The 21071-nt window shown below is 45.4% G+C and overlaps 1 protein-coding gene across 2 annotated transcripts in view; it reads right to left on the reverse strand.

The window, feature by feature from the left end:
• The window catches only part of CDH23 (cadherin related 23), a 1628602-nt gene that overhangs the window by 385523 nt on the left and 1222008 nt on the right, over nt 1-21071 (reverse strand). For both annotated transcript variants that reach the window (XM_082268007.1, XM_082268006.1), the window contains exon 28: nt 1410-1470. In XM_082268007.1, coding sequence (XP_082124133.1) covers nt 1410-1470 — 61 coding nt within the window. The remainder of the gene's footprint in view (nt 1-1409; nt 1471-21071) is intronic.

The following is a 21071-nucleotide window of genomic DNA, read 5'->3' on the forward strand; positions in this document are numbered from 1 at the left end:
GGGAGGGACGCTGAGGCAGGAGGGGGGACGCTGAGGCAGTGGGGGGGGGAAGCTGAGGCAAGCTTATCAATGATATTTGTATTATGCAGCATGAGGAGGTTAATGTATTGCCACTGCTGGTCACTGATGCATTAGTGACCGACCAGTGGCAGTTAATTAATCCCTTTGTGCTGCATTAGTGCAACCAGTATCAGTGCAACCAGTATCAGTGCAACCAGTGTTAATTAACACTGATACTGGTTGCACTAATGCAGCACAAAGGGGTTAATTAACTGCCACTGGTCGGTCACTAATACATCAGTGACCAGCAGTGGCAATACATTAACACCCTCATGCTGCATAATACAAATACCATTGGTAATTAAAATAACCACTTGCCAACCCGTCACAGTACATATACTGTGACAGGGTGGCAGCGACAGGTGTACGTCACTGCCTGTTTTTGGTGTATGCCCCTGTTCTATCTATTTTAAAATCATTTGGGGGAAAAAAGTCATTTTCGGTTTCGGTTTTGGGCCAAAGGCATCCTGCATTTTCGGTTTCGGCCCAGAATTTTCATTTCGGTGCATCCCTAGCCAATACTATTGGAAACACTTTTATGGTCCATTTACACTGCAACGCGTGCAGGTAAACACATGTGCATTTATGAACATTGGTATGCTGCAATGTGGTGGGCTACATTTTAACATGAATTATTCTTCTCACTTTCTGGAACATGCAATTGGTATACAGCATGGCAGAGGAGTCAAATCCATAGTTGACTGCTTCTAAAAATTCTAGTTGCCTGACTGCTATGCTGACTGACTTCAATACTTTTAGAGTCACTGAACCAGAACACATATGCATATTGGGAACATCAGATAAAAGTCATAAGTTTTGCTCATTTGTTTCACAGTAGTGGCTTAAAGCATTGAAACAAAAAGTTTAGCATATAATCAGACAACCATCGGTTTTTAGATGCAGTGTTCAGCCATCACAGCCTCCATGATCATCTCTTGACAAGACTTCTTTAGAAGGCCATCTACACCTGCACCTGATAAATAATGCTTGAAACAGTGTTTTGCGTCAGCCAGAAAACTCGCCATGGATGGTCATTCTAAGAACAAATCAGCTTGTAATACTGTTGACCAAAGTAATAATTTAACGGAGGACAAAACAAGAAGCAATTATTTTCTTGACAATGAACCTCTTAATAAAATGATTAAGCAGAGGCATTTATTGGGAACAAACATTCATTCATTTGATGACACATGAATAAATGATTGGAAATGATCACAAAATATATACAGACAAATATTTCATGCTGTATGTGCTAAAGCTACAATGAACAAAGATGAGAAGGGGGATAGAGACATTTTGTTAGTTAGGGAATCACTGGCAGTTAGTAAAAGATCTTTTTGTTTGCTTACCGCTGACAATACGGTACCAAACTCGTCCATTCTCCCCCTCGTCTGCATCACTAGCTTCCAGCTGGAAAGAAAAGATAAAAAAACTGAAAATATCCACTATTTATCTTTGAAAGGAAGCAAACATTATTAACCACAAAATCAAATTGTATATGCTTTTACTCTTAAATACTACAATGAATGTGACTTTAATCTAAAAGGAATTTAAAAGACCATATCTTATCAGTTAAGCCTCTAAATGCTCTATTAAGACCCGATAAATCAAGTATATGCTAAGAGGAAATATTTTTTACTCTCATTTCTACAGTCCTGGTTTGAAAACAAATCAAGGAAGTTAAATAGTTGTTATAGGCAAAAATAAAAAAATGATTGTACCATGCTTTTCATGCCCATGGTTGATAAAGGCATGGGAAGCTTTTACACGATATTTGCACTTCTGCCAAGTTTTGGGTTAGGGTTTATTATTAGTATTTTGTAGTGTACCAGTCTGTATGAGATATGTACAGCTGTGCACTTCCACTATCTTGTGGTTGGCAATCACATACACATACCATAGATCCTACGGTGGGCGTCAGGCCTAAAGTAAACTGGAGACAATATGGTGGGCAAGAACACCACAAAAAAGAGTTCATATTTGGACCATGCAATGTTGGGTTATTTTGGATCCAGAAAAACATGGAGCACAATTCACTGATGTGGCACCACATCAATAGATATGTGAGAAGGAAAAAAGAACTTTAACCACTTAAGCCCCGGAAGATTTTACCCCTTTCCTGACCAGGGGGTATTTTGCTATTTGGCACGGCGTGACTTTAACAGACAATTGCGCGGTCGTGCGACGCTGTACCTAAACTAATTTGACGTCCTTTTTTTCCCACAAACAGAGCTTTCTTTTGGTGGTATTTGATCACCTCTGTGCGATTTTTTGATCATGCGCTATAAACAAAAAAAGAGCGTAAATTTTGCAAAAATAACAATATTTTTCACATTTTTTTATATGAAATTCCCCAAAAAAAAAAAGTAAAAATCAAAACATTTTTGGCCAATTTGTTTTATGCTACATATGTTTGGTAAAAAAAAATTGCAAAAAGCATATTTTGATTGGTTTGCGCAAAACTTATTGCGTTTACTAACAAAGGGAAAGATTTTTGTCATTTTTGTTGTCATTTTTTTAACACGTAATGGCCGCGATCTGCGATTTTTTTGTGGGACTGCGACATTGGGGCGGACAGTTTGGACCCTTGACTGACATTTTTGACACTTTTGGGGTTACCAGTGACATTTCTACAGTAATCAGTGCTATACATATGGAATAGGCACATAGTAAAAATGTCTGGTAGGAACCACAGAAGGGCAATGCAAAACATTATTCCAACTAGATTGTAAGCTCTAATGAGCAGGGCCCCTCTGATTCCTGTATTGAATTATATTGTAACTGTACTGTCTGCCCTCATGTTGTAAAGCACTGCGCAAACTGTTGGTGCTATATAAATCTAGTATAATATTAATAGATAGAGATTAATTAAGAGAGTATCTTCATAAATAAACCACCCTCATACGAAGGCCAAAAGCCTTCGTAAGCCTTTAAAAATATGTTAGCCAGTCCAACAGCTTGCCTTCACGACCCCCGCATGTAGCTGCATGAGGGGGTCGTGGAGGCATGCTGTTGGACCAGTGTTCTATCAATTACAGCAGATCATAATGCCTCCAATGATCTGCGTATGCGCAGTAGTGACGTCACTCCAGCTGATCTGCTGATCAGCTGGCATGACGTCAACACTGCACATGGGCAGATCGTAGGAGATATTATCCGACCATCAGCAAAGCGCGATGTTCTGTCGATTACTGCAGATCATCGGATAATGCCTTTGATGGCAGCTGGTGTGACATCAACATTGTGCATGCGCAGATCATCTGAGGCATTATCCAACGATCAGCAAAGCGTGGAGGCAGGATCTGATCGTCAGATTCTGCCTCGCTCTCTCTGCGCATGTGTGTTCTGTCAATTACTGCAGATCGTCGGATAATGCCTTTGATGGCAGCTGGTGTGACGTCAACATTGTGCATGCGCAGATCATCTTAGGCATTATCCAACGATCAGCAAAGTGTGGAGGCAGGATCTGATCGTCAGATTCTGCCTTGCTCTCTCTGCGCATGTGTGTTCTGTCAATTACTGCAGATCGTCGGATAATGCCTTCGATGGCAGCTGGTGACAAGTCAATACTGCATGCGCAGATCGTCTGAGGCATTATCCGACCATCAGCAAAGCGCAGTGTTCTGTCAATTACTGCAGATTGTCGGATAATGCCTTTGATGGCAGCTGGTGACAAGTCAACACTGCATGTGCAGATCGTCTAAGGCATTATCCGACCATCAGCAAAGCGCAGTGTTTTGTCGATTACTGCAGATCATCAGATAATGCCTTCGATGGCAGCTGGTGACAAGTCAACACTGCATGCGTAGATTGTCTGAGGCATTATCCGACCATCAGCAAAGCACAGTGTTCTGTCAATTACTGCAGATTGTCGGATAATGCCTTCCATGGCAGCTGGTGTGAAGTCAACACTGCATGCGCAGATCGTCTAAGGCATTATACGACCATCAGCAAAGAGCAGTGTTCTGTAGAGTACTGCAGATCATCAGATAATGCCTTCGATTGGCAGCTGGTGACAAGTCAACACTGCTTGCGCAAATCGTCTAAGGCATTATCCGACCATCAGCAAAGCGCAGTGTTCTGTAGATTACTGCAGATTGTCAGATAATGCCTTCCATGGCAGCTGGTGTGACTCCAACACTTTGCTTGTGCAGATCATCTGAGGCATTATCCGACCATCAGCAAACCATGGAAGCAGAATCTGATCGTGAGATTCTTCCTCGCTCTCTCTGTGCATGTGTGTTCTGTGGATTACTGCAGATCGTCAGGTAATGCCTCAGACGATCTGCGCATGCACAGTGTTGACTTCACTACTGCACATGCACAGATCGTCTGAGGCATTATCCGACGATCTGCAGTAATCAACAGAACACTGGCACTTATGGGTATAGTTTTGTCTAAGGAAGTTTTGTAAATTAATAACATTTACTTTGTATTTTAAATTACCTGAGTATTCACTTTCTTGGGGTTAAAAGGGCACCTCTAAAATCTTTTTTTCCTTATTTTTGTTCTTATTTTTGATCCACTCAACTGTCTGGGTAAGTATGCTGCTTGTTTTCATCTCCTTACTGTATATCATTGCAAAATATTGTATAGGCTTTTACAAAGAGGTTTATTTGGAATTACTTTTTGAAGAGACCTTAGTTCAAATACAGACTTTGGATCTTTTTTTACGCAGAAAGCTGCCTAGGAAAACACTGAGAGCACTCCGATGTTTACCTTTCATCTAGAAAATGCTCTCTCTGAATCCTACTGACCTACTTGTAAACACTATTACTAGCTTTCAATTGTGGCCAGGGATGAGTTTTGTGAGGAAAATGCTGCTCAGGTAGAAGTAGCCAATCCATGCCTTGGCCTTACATTTATATTCTGAGTATAGTTGATAAACACATTTTGGACCCAACACTCTTGAGGAGGGAACAGAAGAAACAAGAACAACTCATGGGTTAGCCAATATGGAATGTTTGTGGACTGGAGTTAGCTTTGATTGAGATAAATAGATAGGAGCCACATGTAGTCCCATTTTCTCACTCATAGGACAACATATTTGGAACCTTCAGGTACAAGCATTATTAGTAGCAGATAAAACCACCACGTGTAAATGTGTATTAGACGGAAATAAACATAAAACATTTTGGAATATAAAATATCTCTGGAGAGACAATCAGAGGACTATCCCATGAGAAAGATGAGAAAACAGACTGCTTTTGTAAATAAAAATAGTTGCCAAGTGCAGTCAAGAGGAGAGACAGAATATTTGATTAAAAACATTTTGATCAAACAAAGAAGTCAGACATCTTTCAAGTATTTTAATTTGTGGTTATCTTATAGAATTTGTAAACCCAACATTTCATTTTCCTGATATGTGCCTGCTGTACCACGCACTTGTATGAAAAAGTCTCCTGTTCTCCTTGTACTGTTTCCTTTGTGTAACATCTATGGTGTTCCTGCCAGTTCCTTGGCTTTCCTTTTTAAAATTGATCACACAAATCCTTATTTATGCAGAACCTTTCTCATAAACTGCAGTTTTTTTGTGGCCAAGCCCTTATTGCAGAACCAGGACGAGGCAGGGGCAGGAGGGACATTTACCCAGGGCGCAGTTTTTTGAGGCTGAAGGGGGGGGGGCACCAGATTGCTGCTCCATGCACTGCTTCAATGCTGTCACTGTGCCCAGACTCTGCTCTAAAGGGGATCTCTGGGGACCCTGCTCTAAGGGGGATCTCTGGGGACCCTGCTCTAAAGGGGATCTATTGGGACCTTGCTCTAAGGGGGAGCACTAGGGACCCTGCTCTAAGGGGGATCTCTAGGGATCCTGCTCTAAGAGGATCTCTGGGGACTGTGCTCTAAGGGGGATCTATTGGGACCTTGCTCTAAGGGGGAGCACTAGGGACCCTGCTCTAAGGGGGATCTCTAGGGATCCTACTCTAAGGGGATCTCTGGGGACCCTGCTCTACAGGGGATCCTGGGGACCCTGCCCTAAGTGGGGCCTCTGGGGACCCCGCTCTAAGGGGGAGCAATGGGGAACCTGGTCTAAGGGGAGCTCTGGGGACCCTGATTTAAGGGGGATCTCTGGGGACCCTGATCTAAGGGGGGATCTCTGGAGACCTTGATTTAATGGGGGTGCTCTCAGGACCCTGCTCTAGGGGGATATCAGGGGATCCTGATCCAAGTGGGGAGCTCTGGAGACTTTGCTCTAATGCTGATCTCTGGGGACTTTGATCTAAGGGGGAACTCTGGGGACCCCGCTCTAAGGGGGAGCAATGGGGAACCTGGTCTAAGGGGAGCTCTGGGGACCCTGATTTAAGGGGGATCTCTGGGGACCCTGCTTTAAGGGGGATCTCTGGTAACACTGATGTAAGGGGGGGGGGACTCTGGGGTCACTAATGCAAAGGCATGACTTTGGGAACCCTAATGAAAGGGGGGAACTCTGATGTAAGGGGAGGGACTTTGGTGGCCCTAATGAAAGGGGGGACTGTGATGTAAGGGAGTAGAACTGCTGTACTACCAATAGGAAATCATGTGCATTACACATGGCTGTGGCACTGATCTATAGAACTGATTTAATCAGGTCCAGTGGAGGCAACACTGTCAAAAGTGATATGCTGTTTAGTATAATATTAATAGATAGAGATTAATTAAGAGAGTATCTTCATAAATAAACCACCCTCATACGAAGGCCAAAAGCCAAGCAGCGCAGAGTATACTTGCAATATTTAAAAATATGTTAGCCAGTCCAACAGCTTGCCTTCACGACCCCCGCATGTAGCTGCATGAGGGGGTCGTGGAGGCATGCTGTTGGACCAGTGTTCTATCAATAACAGCAGATCATAATGCCTCCAATGATCTGCGTATGCGCAGTAGTGACGTCACGCCAGCTGATCTGCTGATCAGCTGGCATGACGTCAACACTGCACATGGGCAGATCGTAGGAGATATTATCCGACCATCAGCAAAGCACGATGTTCTGTCGATTACTGCAGATCATCGGATAATGCCTTTGATGGCAGCTGGTGTGACGTCAACATTGTGCATGCGCAGATCATCTTAGGCATTATCCAACGATCAGCAAAGCGTGGAGGCAGGATCTGATTGCCAGATTCTGCCTTGCTCTCTCTGCGCATGTGTGTTCTGTCAATTACTGCAGATCGTCGGATAATGCCTTCGATGGCAGCTGGTGACAAGTCAATACTGCATGCGCAGATCGTCTGAGGCATTATCCGACCATCAGCAAAGCGCAGTGTTCTGTCAATTACTGCAGATTGTCGGATAATGCCTTTGATGGCAGCTGGTGACAAGTCAACACTGCATGTGCAGATCGTCTAAGGCATTATCCGACCATCAGCAAAGCGCAGTGTTTTGTCGATTACTGCAGATCATCAGATAATGCCTTCGATGGCAGCTGGTGTGAAGTCAACACTGCATGCGCAGATCGTCTAAGGCATTATACGACCATCAGCAAAGGGCAGTGTTCTGTCGATTACTGCAGATCATCAGATAATGCCTTCGATTGGCAGCTGGTGACAAGTCAATACTGCATGCGCAGATCGTCTGAGGCATTATCCGACCATCAGCAAAGCGCAGTGCTCTGTCAATTACTGCAGATTGTCGGATAATGCCTTTGATGGCAGCTGGTGACAAGTCAACACTGCATGTGCAGATCGTCTAAGGCATTATACGACCATCAGCAAAGCGCAGCGTTCTGTTGATTACTGCAGATCATCAGATAATGCCTTCGATTGGCAGCTGGTGACAAGTCAATACTGCATGCGCAAATCGTCTAAGGCATTATCCGACCATCAGCAAAGCGCAGTGTTCTGTAGATTATGCAGATTGTCAGATAATGCCTTCCATGGCAGCTGGTGTGACTCCAACACTGTGCTTGTGCAGATCATCTGAGGCATTATCCGACCATCAGCAAACCATGGAAGCAGAATCTGATCGTGAGATTCTTCCTCGCTCTCTCTGTGCATGTGTGTTCTGTGGATTACTGCAGATCGTCAGGTAATGCCTCAGACGATCTGCGCATGCACAGTGTTGACTTCACTACTGCACATGCGCAGAACGTCTGAGGCATTATCCGACGATCTGCAGTAATCAACAGAACACTGGCACTTATGGGTATAGTTTTGTCTAAGGAAGTTTTGTAAATTAATAAAATTTACTTTGTATTTTAAATTACCTGAGTATTCACTTTCTTGGGGTTAAAAGGGCACCTGTAAAATCTTTTTTTCCTTATTTTTGTTCTTATTTTTGATCCACTCAACTGTCTGGGTAAGTATGCTGCTTGTTTTCATCTCCTTACTGTATATCATTGCAAAATATTGTATAGGCTTTTACAAAGAGGTTTATTTGGAATTACTTTTTGAAGAGACCTTAGTTCAAATACAGACTTTGAGTCTTTTTACGCAGAATGCTGCCTAGGAAAACACTGAGAGCACTCCGATGTTTACCTTTCATCTAGAAAATGCTCTCTCTGAATCCTACTGACCTACTTGTAAACACTATTACTAGCTTTCAATTGTGGCCAGGGATGAGTTTTGTGAGGAAAATGCTGCTCAGGTAGAAGTAGCCAATCCATGCCTTGGCCTTACATTTATATTCTGAGTATAGTTGATAAACACATTTTGGACCCAACACTCTTGAGGAGGGAACAGAAGAAACAAGAACAACTCATGGGTTAGCCAATATGGAATGTTTGTGGACTGGAGTTAGCTTTGATTGAGATAAAAAGATAGGAGCCACATGTAGTCCCATTTTCTCACTCATAGGACAACATATTTGGAACCTTCAGGTACAAGCATTATTAGTAGCAGATAAAACCACCACGTGTAAATGTGTATTAGACGGAAATAAACATAAAACATTTTGGAATATAAAATATCTCTGGAGAGACAATCAGAGGACTATCCCATGAGAAAGATGAGAAAACAGACTGCTTTTGTAAATAAAAATAGTTGCCAAGTGCAGTCAAGAGGAGAGACAGAATATGCGATTAAAAACATTTTGATCAAACAAAGAAGTCAGACATCTTTCAAGTATTTTAATTTGTGATTATCTTAAAGAATATGTAAACCCAACATTTCATTTTCCTGATAGGTGCCTGCTGTACCACGTACTTGTATGAAAAAGTCTCCTGTTCTCCTTGTACTGTTTCCTTTGTGTAACATCTATGGTGTTCCTGGCAGTTCCTTGGCTTTCCTATTTAAAATTGATCACACAAATCCTTATCTATGCAGAACTTTTCTCATAAACTGCAGTTTTTTTGTGGCCAAGCCCTTACTGCAGGAACAGGACGAGGTAGGGGCAGGAGGGACACTTGCCCAGGGCGCAGTTTTTTGAGGCTGAAGGGTAGGGGCACCAGATTGCTGCTCCATGCACTGCTTCAACGCTGTCACAGTGCCCAGACTGTGCTCTTAAGGGGATCTCTGGGGACCCTGCACTAAGGGGGATCTCTGGGGACTCTGCTCTAAAGGGGATCTATTGGGACCTTGCTCTAAGAGGGAGCACTAGGGACCCTGCTCTAAGGGGGATCTCTAGGGATCCTGCTCTAAGGGGATTTCTGGGGACCCTGCTCTACAGGGGATCCTGGGGACCCTGCTCTGAGGGGGATCTATAGGGACCCTGCCCTAAGGGGGGCCTCTGGGGACCCCGCTCTAAGGGGGATCTATAGGGATCCTGCCCTAAGGGGGGCCTCTGGGGACCCCGCTCTAAGGGGGAGCTCTGGGGACCCTGATTTAAGTGGGATCTTGGGGACCCTGATCCAAGGGGGATCTCTGTAGACCTTGATTTAATGGGGGTGCTCTCAGGACCCTGCTCTAGGGGGATATCTGGGGATCCTGATCCAAGTGGGGAGCTCTGGGGACTTTGCTCTAATGCTGATCTCTGGGGACTCTGATCTAAGGGGGAACTCTGGGGTTAGTTCAACTTACAAGTAGAGTTGAGCGGACACCTAGATGTCCGTGTTCGGCGGGTTCGGCCGAACTTGAAAAAAAAGTCCGGGTCCGTGTCCCGGACTTTTTCCGAACTTTACCCGGACACCGAACCCCATTGAAGTCAATGGGGACCCGAACGTTCAGGCACTAAAATGGCTCTAAAACACCAATGGAAAGGGCTAGAGTGCTGCAAATGGCAGCAAAACGTAGTTACGAGCATGGCAAGTGCTCTGCAAACAAATGTGGATAGGGAAATAACTTAAAACAACAAAAAAAAAAAAAAACAGAAAAATAAAACAATTTTCTTCATCTGTGAAGGACAAGGCCCATATGGAGTAGGAGGGAGGTTGAGGTGGTGGTGGATTTGGCGGTGTAGGTGGAAGCGGCGGTGGAGGAGGACGAGGTAGCCAACACTGCTTTTTTTCAGTCATTTTAAATGAGGGTACACCCCAAAAGAGTGAGAAAGATCAAAAATAGAACAATGGCTGGGTAAGGTCGGTATCCATCTCTATTCGGCACAAGGTACGGAAAAGTCCTGTGGGATCCATGCCTGGTTCATTTTAATGAACGTGAGCTTGTCCACATTGTCTCTGGACAGGCGGCTGCGCTTGTCTGTGATAACGCCGCCAGCCGTGCTAAATACACGTTCAGATAATACACTGGCTGCAGGGCACGCCAGCACCTCCAAGGCGTAAAGGGCAAGCTCAGGCCATGTGCCCAATTTGGAGACCCAGAAGTTGAAGGGGGCAGACCCGTCATTCACTACATGTAGGCGTGTGCACACATACTACTCCACCATGTTGGTGAAATGCTGCCTCCTGCTAAGACGTTCCATATGAGCTGCTGGTGCTGCTGTTTGTTGTGGCGTGCTGACAAAGCTTTTCCACATTTCGGCCATGCTAACCCTGCCTTCTGAGGTGCTGGCGGTGCCCTGGTTGCGTTGGCGACCTCTTCCTCCTCCTCCTCTGCCTTGGCCTTGTGCTTCCACTGTGGCCCCGCTGTCAGGTGGGAATGCCAGCAGCATCGCGTCTACCAGCGTGCGCTTGTACTCGAGCATCTTGCGATCGCGCTCCAGTGAGTGAATTAAGGACGGTACCTTGTCCTTGTAATGGGGATCCAGCAGCGTGGCCACCCAGTAATCAGCACAAGTTAGAATGTGGGCAACTCGGCGGTCGTTGTGGAGACACTGCAGCATGTAATCGCTCATGTGTGCCAGGCTGCCCAGAGGCAACGAAAGGCTGTCTTCTGTGGGAGGTGTATCGTCTGTGTCCTCTGTATCCCCCCAGCCAGGCACCAGTGATGGCCATGAGCTGGCCTGGGTGCCACCCTTCTGCGAACATGGTTCCATCTCCTCCTCCATCTCCTCATCCTCCTCATCCTCCATAACTGTGCCCCTGCTGGACAATTGTGTCCCTGGCATTTGTGGGTGCAGGAACCCACCCTCGGAGCCACTTGCGAATGACTGCCCTGAAAGCCTTGGAAATGTTACCTCTTCATCTTCCTCCTCCTCCTCCTCCTCATCCTGTGCCACATCCTCGTCCATCATCGCCCGAATCATTTTTTGAAGGAGGCATAGAAGTGGGATAGTTAAGCTAACAACGGCGTCATCGGCACTGGCCATGTTGGTGGAGTACTCAAAACAGTACAACAAGGCACACAGGTCTCGCATGGAGGCCCAGTTATTGTTGGTGAAGTGGTGGTGTTCCGCAGAGCGACCCACGCGTGCGTGCTGCAGCTGAAATTCCACTATGGCCTGCTGCTGCTAGTCTTTCCAGCATGTGAAAGGTGGAGTTCCACCTTGTGGGCACGTCACATATGAGGCGGTGAGCGGGAAGGCCGAAGTTATGCTGCAGCGCTGACAGGCGAGCAGCAGCAGGGTGAGAACGCCGAAAGTGCGCACAGACGGCCCACACTTTCTGCAGCAGCTCTGACATATTGGGGTAATTTTTAAGGAACCTCTGCACCACCAAATTCAGCACATGCGCCAGGCAAGGGATGTGCGTCAAACCGGCTAGGCCCAGAGCTGCTGTGAGATTTCGCGCGTTATCGCACACCACCAGGCTGGGCTTGAGGCTCGCTGGCAGCAACCACTCATTTGTCTGCTGTTCCATGCTCCTCCACAACTCCTGCGCGGTGTGTGGTTTTTCCCCCAAACAGGCAAGTTTTAAAACTGCCTGCTGTCTTTTACCCCTGGCTGTGCTGAAGTTGGTGGTGAAGGTGTTACGCTGACCGGATGAGGAGGCGGTAGAGGATGAGGAAGCGGAGTAGGAGGAGTTAGGAACAGGAGGCAAACTGAAGCGCCCTGCAATCCTCGGTGGTGGAAGGACATGCGCCAAATTGCTACCCGCCTCAGGCCCATCCGCCACTGCATTTACCCAGTGTGCCGTTAGGGAGATATAACGCCCCTGACCATGCTTACTGGTCCACGTATCGGTAGTTAGGTGGACCTTGGCACAGATGGTGTTGCACAGTGCACACCTGATTTTTTCCCCCACTTGGTTGTGCAGGGAAGGGATGGCTTACCTGGAAAAGTAGTGGTGGCTGGGAACGACGTACTATGGGACAGCCACCGACATAAGGCTTTTAAAACTGTGCGTCTCCACCAGACGGAATGACAGCATTTCAAAGGCCAAGAATTTTGAAATGCTGGCATTCAGGGCCAGGGATCGCGGGTGGGTAGGGGGGTACTTCCTCTTCCTCTGAAGTGTTTGGGAGATGGAAAGCTGAACGCTTCCATGGGACATTGTGGAGATTGTTGGTGACCCAGGTGGTGGTGTTGCTGACAGATCGTCTGTTTGCGGGGTGGCAGGTGCCGGTATCACTACAGAGGTGGATGAAGAGGCCGAGACTGCAGCAGAAGAGGAAGCAGGAGGAGCCAGAGACCTTTCTTGGTTTTGAAGGTGTCTACTCCACTGCAGCTCATGCTTTGCACTTAGATGCCTGATCATGCAGGTTGTGCTCAGGTTGAGAAGGTTTATGCCTCGCTTCAGGCTCTGATTGCACAGGGTGCAAACCACTCGTGTCCTGTCATCAGCACATTTTCTGAAGAACTTCCACGCTAGAGAACTCCTTTGAGCTGGCTTTGGTGCGCTCGGTCCCTTGCTGCGTTGGGCAGTAGCAGGCGTAGTGTCTAGGGCACGGCCGCTCTGCTTCTGCACCCTGCTCCCTCTTCTGCTGTGCTGGTGGCTCTGTGCGACCACCGCCTCTTCCTCCGAACTACTCAGGTCACCTGCATGACCTTCATTCCATGTGGGGTCGAGGACCTCATCGTCCTCCACATCATCTTCCACCCAGTCTTCACCCCTGCCCTCCTTGTCGGTCTCCATAATTCTGAGTGCCGCAGCAGTTGGCACCTGCGTTTCGTCATCATCGGAGACGTGCTGCGATGGTCCTTCCATTTACTCACATCTTGAGAAATAAGTGGTTGGGCATCGCTGCACTCAATCTCTTCCACTTCTGGGGCAGGGCTAGGTGGATGGCCCTGGGAAACCCTGCTGACAGAGTCATCAAAAAGAAGAAGAGACTGCTGCATGACTTGGGGCTCAGACTGCTTGCCTGATTTGCAAGGGGGTGAGGTGAAAGACGGTTGGACATCGGCTGCAGGTGCCAACTCTGACCTTTGTGCAGTAGACTGGGTGGGAGACAATGGGAAGGAACTGGAGGCACTGTCAGCAACCCAATCTACTATCGCCTGTACTTCTTCTGGCCTCATCACTTCTAGAGGCGCACTGCTGCAGGTTTTGTGGCCTACTCACACTTGAGGAAGGTGTTTCACTTGTGCGTGTAGCTGGCACAGATCGACCACGTCCTCTCCTTGCAACAGGAGCTCTACCAGCAGCACCACGACCCAGGCCAGGGCCCCTATTTGACGGTCTCCTCATATTTCTGTAATTTATGATCTTGCCCTAGAAAGGTGTTTATTGAATAGCGGAACAAAACAACAACAGTATCGCACAGGTGTATCTCACAGTCAAATATGCAAACTATGCCGAAATTTCATTTTATTTTACCCCAAAAGGGTGTTTATTAAATAGCGGAATAGAAAAACAGTATAAAAAATACAACGGCTGTATCTCACAGTCAAATATGCAAAGTATGCCGCAAATTTAATTTTTTTCACCCCAAAAGGGTGTATATTGAATAGCGGAATAGAAAAATGGATATTAAACTGTGTATCTCACACGTACAAACACAGACTAGGCCCCGATTACAATTTTTTGTACCCTAAAGGGAGAATGAGGAAGAGGAGTAGGAGGAGTTCAGAACAGGAGGCAAACTGAAGCGCCCTGCAATCCTTGGAGGTGGAAAGAGATGCGCCAAACAAATTTAAAAGGTGTATCTCACACATACCAATACAGAATAAGCCGTAATTTAATTTTTTACACTCCAAAAGGGTGTATATTGAATAGCGGAATAGGAAAAATTTTATAAAACGGTGTATCTCACACGTACAAACACAGACTAGGCCCCGATTACAATTTTTTGTACCCTAAAGGCAGGATGAGGATGAGGAAGAGGAGTAGGAGGAGTTCGGAACAGGAGGCAAACTGAAGCGCCCTGCAATCCTCGGCGGTGGAAGGAGATGCACCAAACAAATTTAAAAAGGTGTATCGCACATGTACCGATACAGACTATGCTGTAATTTAATTTTTTACACTCAAAAAGGGTGTATATTGAATAGCGGAATAGAAAAAAATGTATAAAACGGTGTATCTCACACGTACAAACACAGACTAGGCCCCGATTACAATTTTTTGTACCCTAAAGGCAGGATGAGGATGAGGAGTAGGAGGAGTTCGGAACAGGCAAGGCAAAGTGAAACACCCTGCAATCCTCGGCGGTGTAAGATGCTCCCCAAAAATTGGAAAGGTGTATCTCACACGTACCGATACAGACTATGCCGCAATTTAATTCTTTTTACCCCAAGGGTGTAGATTGAATAGCGGAATAGAAAATATGATATCAAAAGGTGTATCTATCTCACACGTACAGACCCAGACTAGGCCCTGATTACTATTTTTTGTACCCTAAAGGCAGGATGAGGAGTAGGAGGAGTTCGGAACAGGCAGGAGGCAAACTGAAACACCCTGCAATCCTCGGCGGTGTAAGATGCGCCCCAAAAATTGGAAAGGTGTATCTCACACGTACCGATACAGACTATGCCGCAATTTAATTCTTTTTACCCCAAGGGTGTAGATTGAATAGCGGAATAGAAAATATGATATCAAAAGGTGTATCTATCTCACACGTACAGACCCAGACTAGGCCCTGATTACTATTTTTTGTACCCTAAAGGCAGGATGAGGAGTAGGAGGAGTTCGGAACAGGCAGGAGGCAAACTGAAACACCCTGCAATCCTCGGCGGTGGAAGATGCGCCCCAAAAATTGGAAAGGTGTATCTCACACATACCGATACAGACTATGCCGCAATTTAATTCTTTTTACCCCAAGGGTGTAGATTGAATAGCGGAATAGAAAATATGATATCAAAAGGTGTATCTATCTCACATATACAGACCCAGACTAGGCCCCGATTACTATTTTTTGTACCCCAAAGGCAGGATGAGGAGTAGCAGGAGTTCGGAACAGACAGGAGGCAAACTGAAACACCCTGCAATCCTCGGCGGTGGAAGATGCGCCCCAAAAATTGGAAAGGTGTATCTCACACGTACCGATACAGACTTTGCCGCAATTTAATTATTTTTACCCCAAAGGGTGTAGATTGAATAGCGGAATAGAAAAATTTTTATAAAACGGTGTATCTCACACGTACAAACACAGACTAGGCCCCGATTACAATTTTTTGTACCCTAAAGGCAGGATGAGGATGAGGAGTAGGAGGAGTTCGGAAGAGGCAAGAGGCAAACTGAAACACCCTGCAATCCTCGGCGGTGTAAGATGCTCCCCAAAAATTGGAAAGGTGTATCTCACACGTACCGATACAGACTATGCCGCAATTTAATTATTTTTACCCCAAGGGTGTAGATTGAATAGCGGAATAGAAAATATGATATCAAAAGGTGCATCTATCTCACACGTACAGACCCAGACTAGGCCCTGATTACTATTTTTTGTACCCTAAAGGCAGGATGAGGAGTAGGAGGAGTTCGGAACAGGCAGGAGGCAAACTGAAACACCCTGCAATCCTCGGCGGTGTAAGATGCGCCCAAAAATTTGAAAGGTGTATCTCACACGTACCGATACAGACTATGCCGCAATTTAATTCTTTTTACCCCAAGGGTGTAGATTGAATAGCGGAATAGAAAATATGATATCAAAAGGTGTATCTATCTCACACGTACAGACCCAGACTAGGCCCCGAATACTATTTTTTGTACCCCAAAGGCAGGATGACTAGTAGGAGGAGTTCGGAACAGACAGGAGGCAAACTGAAACACCCTGCAATCCTCGGCGGTGGAAGATGCGCCCCAAAAATTGGAAAGGTGTATCTCACACGTACCGATACAGACTATGCCGCAATTTAATTATTTTTACCCCAAGGGTGTAGATTGAATAGCGGAATAGAAAATATGATATAAAATTGGTGATTTTTCAATAGCACATGTGAACACAGCAGTGTCTTATGTCAGTCAGCTCTGCTGCAGGCTATGAAGGAAAAAAAAAGAAAATTCCCCTTTTAAGTTTGTAATTTTTAAATAGATTAGTACAGACTATGCCACAATTTAATTTTTTTTAACCCAAAAGGGTGTTGAATAGTGGAATAGAAAAAAGTGTATAAAATTGAAAATCACTCAATAGCACATGTGAACACAGCAGTGTCTTATCACAGTCAGCACTGGAGCAAAAAGGCTATGAAGGGGGAAAAAAAAAAAAAAACATTTTAACTTGTAGTAAAATAGATCTAAGATGAACGCTGCACACAAATGACTGATAAAAATAGATTTTTTTCTCCCTCCTCCTCCTCAGTGGGCTCAAGTGAGGGCAAGAAGATTGTTCACTGCACCACCCCCCACACAGCAAAATCGATGTATACTGTCCCTGCCTAATCTCTGCAGCCTGGCCCTAATATGCTTGATAAGATCATTCACTGCACAACCCCCCACACAGCAAAATCGATGTAGAACACTGACCCTGCCTAATCTCCAGCCTCGCCCTAATATGCTCAATAAGATTGTTCACTGCACAACCCCCCACACAGCAAAATCGATGTAGAACACTGACCCTGCCTAATCTCCAGCCTCGCCCTAAAATGCTCTAATAACTCTCCCTGCCTGCACTCCGACCTGTCCCTGCATTCTTTTCGGACACAATTTTTCACAGAATCACTGTCTGTCCCTAATCAGCAGCCAGCACGTATGATGTGTGCTCTCTCCCTAATCTACAGCAGAATGACGCAGCGCGCTGGGGCTCTCGAACTTATAAAAACATGGTCACATGCTTCAGATGGCCAATCACAGCTACTAATACATTAGTAGGCATGGCTTATCGCTTCTCGGCCTTTTGGCTAAGATCAAGTGTAGTATCTGTTCTTATCAGTTGGTATGGAACCTGATGGTTAGTATCGGTGGGGGCCGAAATGAACCAGGGCGCTCCGGAACTACCGGGGGACTGGGAAGTAAGCCACATCAGAGAAAGCCGGATGGGTCCATTGCCTTCTTGATTTGAATGGGTCCGCCCCTACCAGTTTGAAGGGAGAGAGAAAACTGGATTGGTTCCGTGGCCAGTTAGTACTGCTCCTGGATGTGATTGGTAAGGAACGGCGGATGGCGGTGGGAGGGCCTTTCCTCCTGGGTTGAATCTGGCCTTGCAAAAGGCTTGTTCCCAGTTGAAGGCAGGCTCACCCTAAGCTGTCTAAAGTTCTGATGCCTCCTGGTAGGCTAGGGCTACACTCGGTCTGGCCTTTGGGCCGGGGTAGAAAAAGCCCGTAGTGTATGTGCCCCTGGGGTGGCAGCCCAGGGGTGCCTTAATTCTCACTGGTGAGGGGCAGCTCGCCTTGAGTTTTTCGGCACCATGGTCACTGCACCTACACACTTTTTTAAGCACCTGCCTTTTGGGCAAGGCCTTTTGGCTTCGACCAGAGGAATTTTTATTCCGGCCGGAAGGCCTGCCTTTGTATTTTCACAAAGGCACTAATTCACTCCTCCACTTCCCCTTCCCCACCTTTTTGTTTGTGTGTATTTTTCTTTGTGGTGTGTCACTTCACTTTCACTCTTCTTTTCCTGCACGACGAGTACGGTGTGGGTCTCTGGGCCTACCTTGAAAGTCTTGGGAGGGGGTGGACATGGCCTTTTGGCTTAGTTCGCCCTCTCTCATGGGATCTCCCTTCGGGGGAGCCCCACCCAGTACTTGGGGTGGGCTGTTTCGGCAGTCCCCCTGGAGAACGGGGTTTGCCAGGTTTCGGCCAGGCAAACCATAGGAAGTACCTCAGTCCCTGTCAGGAGTCTTGCGCCCCGGGGGATCAAGGTATAGGTCCAACCTCTCGAGGCCAGACCATTTTCGCACACCCTGTGCAGTTTTTGTGTGTTCACGTTTGCGTGTGTGCACTTTTTATGCACCGGGTGAAGTCTTTTGAGTGTGTTTCACACGCTACGGGCTAAAAAAAAAAAAAAAAAAAATTAGTAGGCATGGCTGGGATGGCTTAAGGCACACCAGTTAAACGCTTGTTGATTGGCTGTTGAAAGCCCGCCATTAAAAGCGCGCCATTACATACAAAACAGGAAATAAAATGACCGAACACGGATTTTAAACCCGAACATACAGTAAAGTTTTTCGGGTCCGTGTTCGGGTAACAAAAATCCAATTATTCGGTACGAACAAGAATAATACAGTCCGTGTTCGCTCAACACTACTTACAAGTGCTTTTTTTTTTTTATCACTACTATTCCTTAATATTGGCTTTCAAAATTTACAAATGCAGCAATTTAGAATTTGGGTGAAAAATTTAGCACTGGGTGAAAGGTTTAGCACTGGGAAACACTTTTTGAAAGATAAAAAGTGCATTTTATATACAAATATATAGATGAGAAATGAGGGACAAATGAGGACGATAGAAGGACAGAGGGACTGTGTTCCAAATGAGGAACAGTCCCTCAAAATCAGGGACAGTTATCAGGGACAGTTGGGAGCTATGCTAGAGGCAGGGGCTTGGGGGGCGCCGTTTGGCATCTTCACCCTGGGCACTGGGTGACCTTGTCCTGTTACTGACTTTATGCCTGTCTAGTGATGATAATACATTCAGTTAAGTTATTGAAGGGGATCTACAGATTCAGAAAGAACTGTAATATTTATACAAAATAGAACTTCAGTGAGTAGAGCCTTACTGATAACTCTGTATAAAGAAGTGTGTGTGTCTATTTAAATGTAGGAAAGGTATTTTTAAACTCTCATTCTTATGGGATCTAACAAATATTTAAAAGTGTGACAGTGCTGCCACCTTGTGTTAAATTTTGATATGGCATCTGTTTTAAGTTCTGTATCCACAAATACACTACATTTTGCATGCTAGATACATTGCTGATTTTTTTGCTCCAGTAAGACTTCATGCAGCTGTTGTATGTTCTAATTTGCCCAAAATGATATTCTCTTTATATAGTTTTAAATCTAAAAGAACTGTTTTTACATGGTTGATGTTGGCTCTAAAAGACTAAAATGTGTGATCGTCTATATAAGCACAGCTTTTAGCATTGCACGAAACCACATTTTTTGAGACAACCACAATGCAGATAAAACAGAATGACATATAACTGTGGTTTGCTTGTTCCTTCTAAATTTCAGATTAAAATATCTGAATACTGAATGTTGTAACTACAAATGTTGCATAAACATTCAGAAAGCATTTAAAACACACTAGGCTACATATGTTTTGAAAGATGATATTAACATACAATGACTGCACTAACCTGATTCTCACACAATGTTTGTAGACCCTTTGGAGTTAATTTGCAATAACGAGAGAGTGCAAAATCTGGCGCAGCTCTGCACAGAAACCAATCAGATTCCAGCTGAACCACTTGCCGACTGCCTAATGACGATTTACTTCGGCGGTCAGCCCCTCACAGGCAAAGTGACGTAGGTCTACGTCGATAGCCTGTGAGGCTCTAGGGAGCGAGCGCGCGCCGCTGGAGGCGCGCTCTTGCTCCCGCTCGCTCACGAACCCCCCCGCGCGAGTGACTGGCGGACCCGATGTCCGCTGGTCACTCGCGATCGTCGGTTTACACCGGGAGAAAGGCAGGTGGCTAATGAAAACAAAGCCGCCTGTCATTCTCCCCTGTGTAACAGCAGAGATCATACGGTCCTGCTATGTAGGACCGTATGATCTCTGCTGTTACATGAAAAGCCACATCCAATCACAGTTAGAAGCACGCCCCTAGGGACACACCTAGCCCCTCCTTCTCAAATAAAGTCAACCCCTTCCCTGCCAGTGTCATTTTTACAGTAACAGTGCATATGTATAGCACTGATTACTGTAGTAATGTCACTGGTACCCCCAAAAGTGTCAAAAATGTCAGTCAAGGGTCCGATGTCCGCCGCAATGTCGCAGTCCCGCAAAAAAAATTGCAGATTGCCGCCATTATCCGTTAAAAAAACCCCAATAAAAATGACAAAAATCTTTCCCTTAGTTAGTAAAAGCTATTACTATTGCGCAAACCAATCAAAATACGCTTTTTGCAATTTTTTTTACCAAACATATGTAGCACAAAACAAATTGGCCTAAAATGTTAAAAAAATTTGATTTTTACATTTTTTTGGGGGAATTTCAAATAAAAAAATGTGAAAAATATTGTTATTTTTGCAAAATTGTCGCTCTTTTTTTGTTATAGCGCATGATCAAAAAATCACACAGGTGATCAAATACCACCAAAAGAAAGCTCTGTTTGTGGGAAAAAAAGGACGTCAATTTAATTTGGGTACAGCGTCGCAGGACCACGCAATTGTCCGTTAAATTCATGCAGTGCCGAATTGCAAAATAGGCCCTGGTCAGGAATGGGGTAAAATCTTCCGGGGCTTAAGTGGTTAACTGAACAAGCTGAAGCTAGAAGCTAATTAGCTGTCATGCACAGCTGGACCAGATTTTTCACTTTCCAGTTTGAGTAAAATAACTCCTGTGAGTAATTTGGG

Source organism: Pelophylax lessonae (genome assembly GCF_965119305.1).
Source record: "Pelophylax lessonae genome assembly, chromosome: 9".
Classification (NCBI taxonomy): Eukaryota; Metazoa; Chordata; class Amphibia; order Anura; family Ranidae; genus Pelophylax; species Pelophylax lessonae.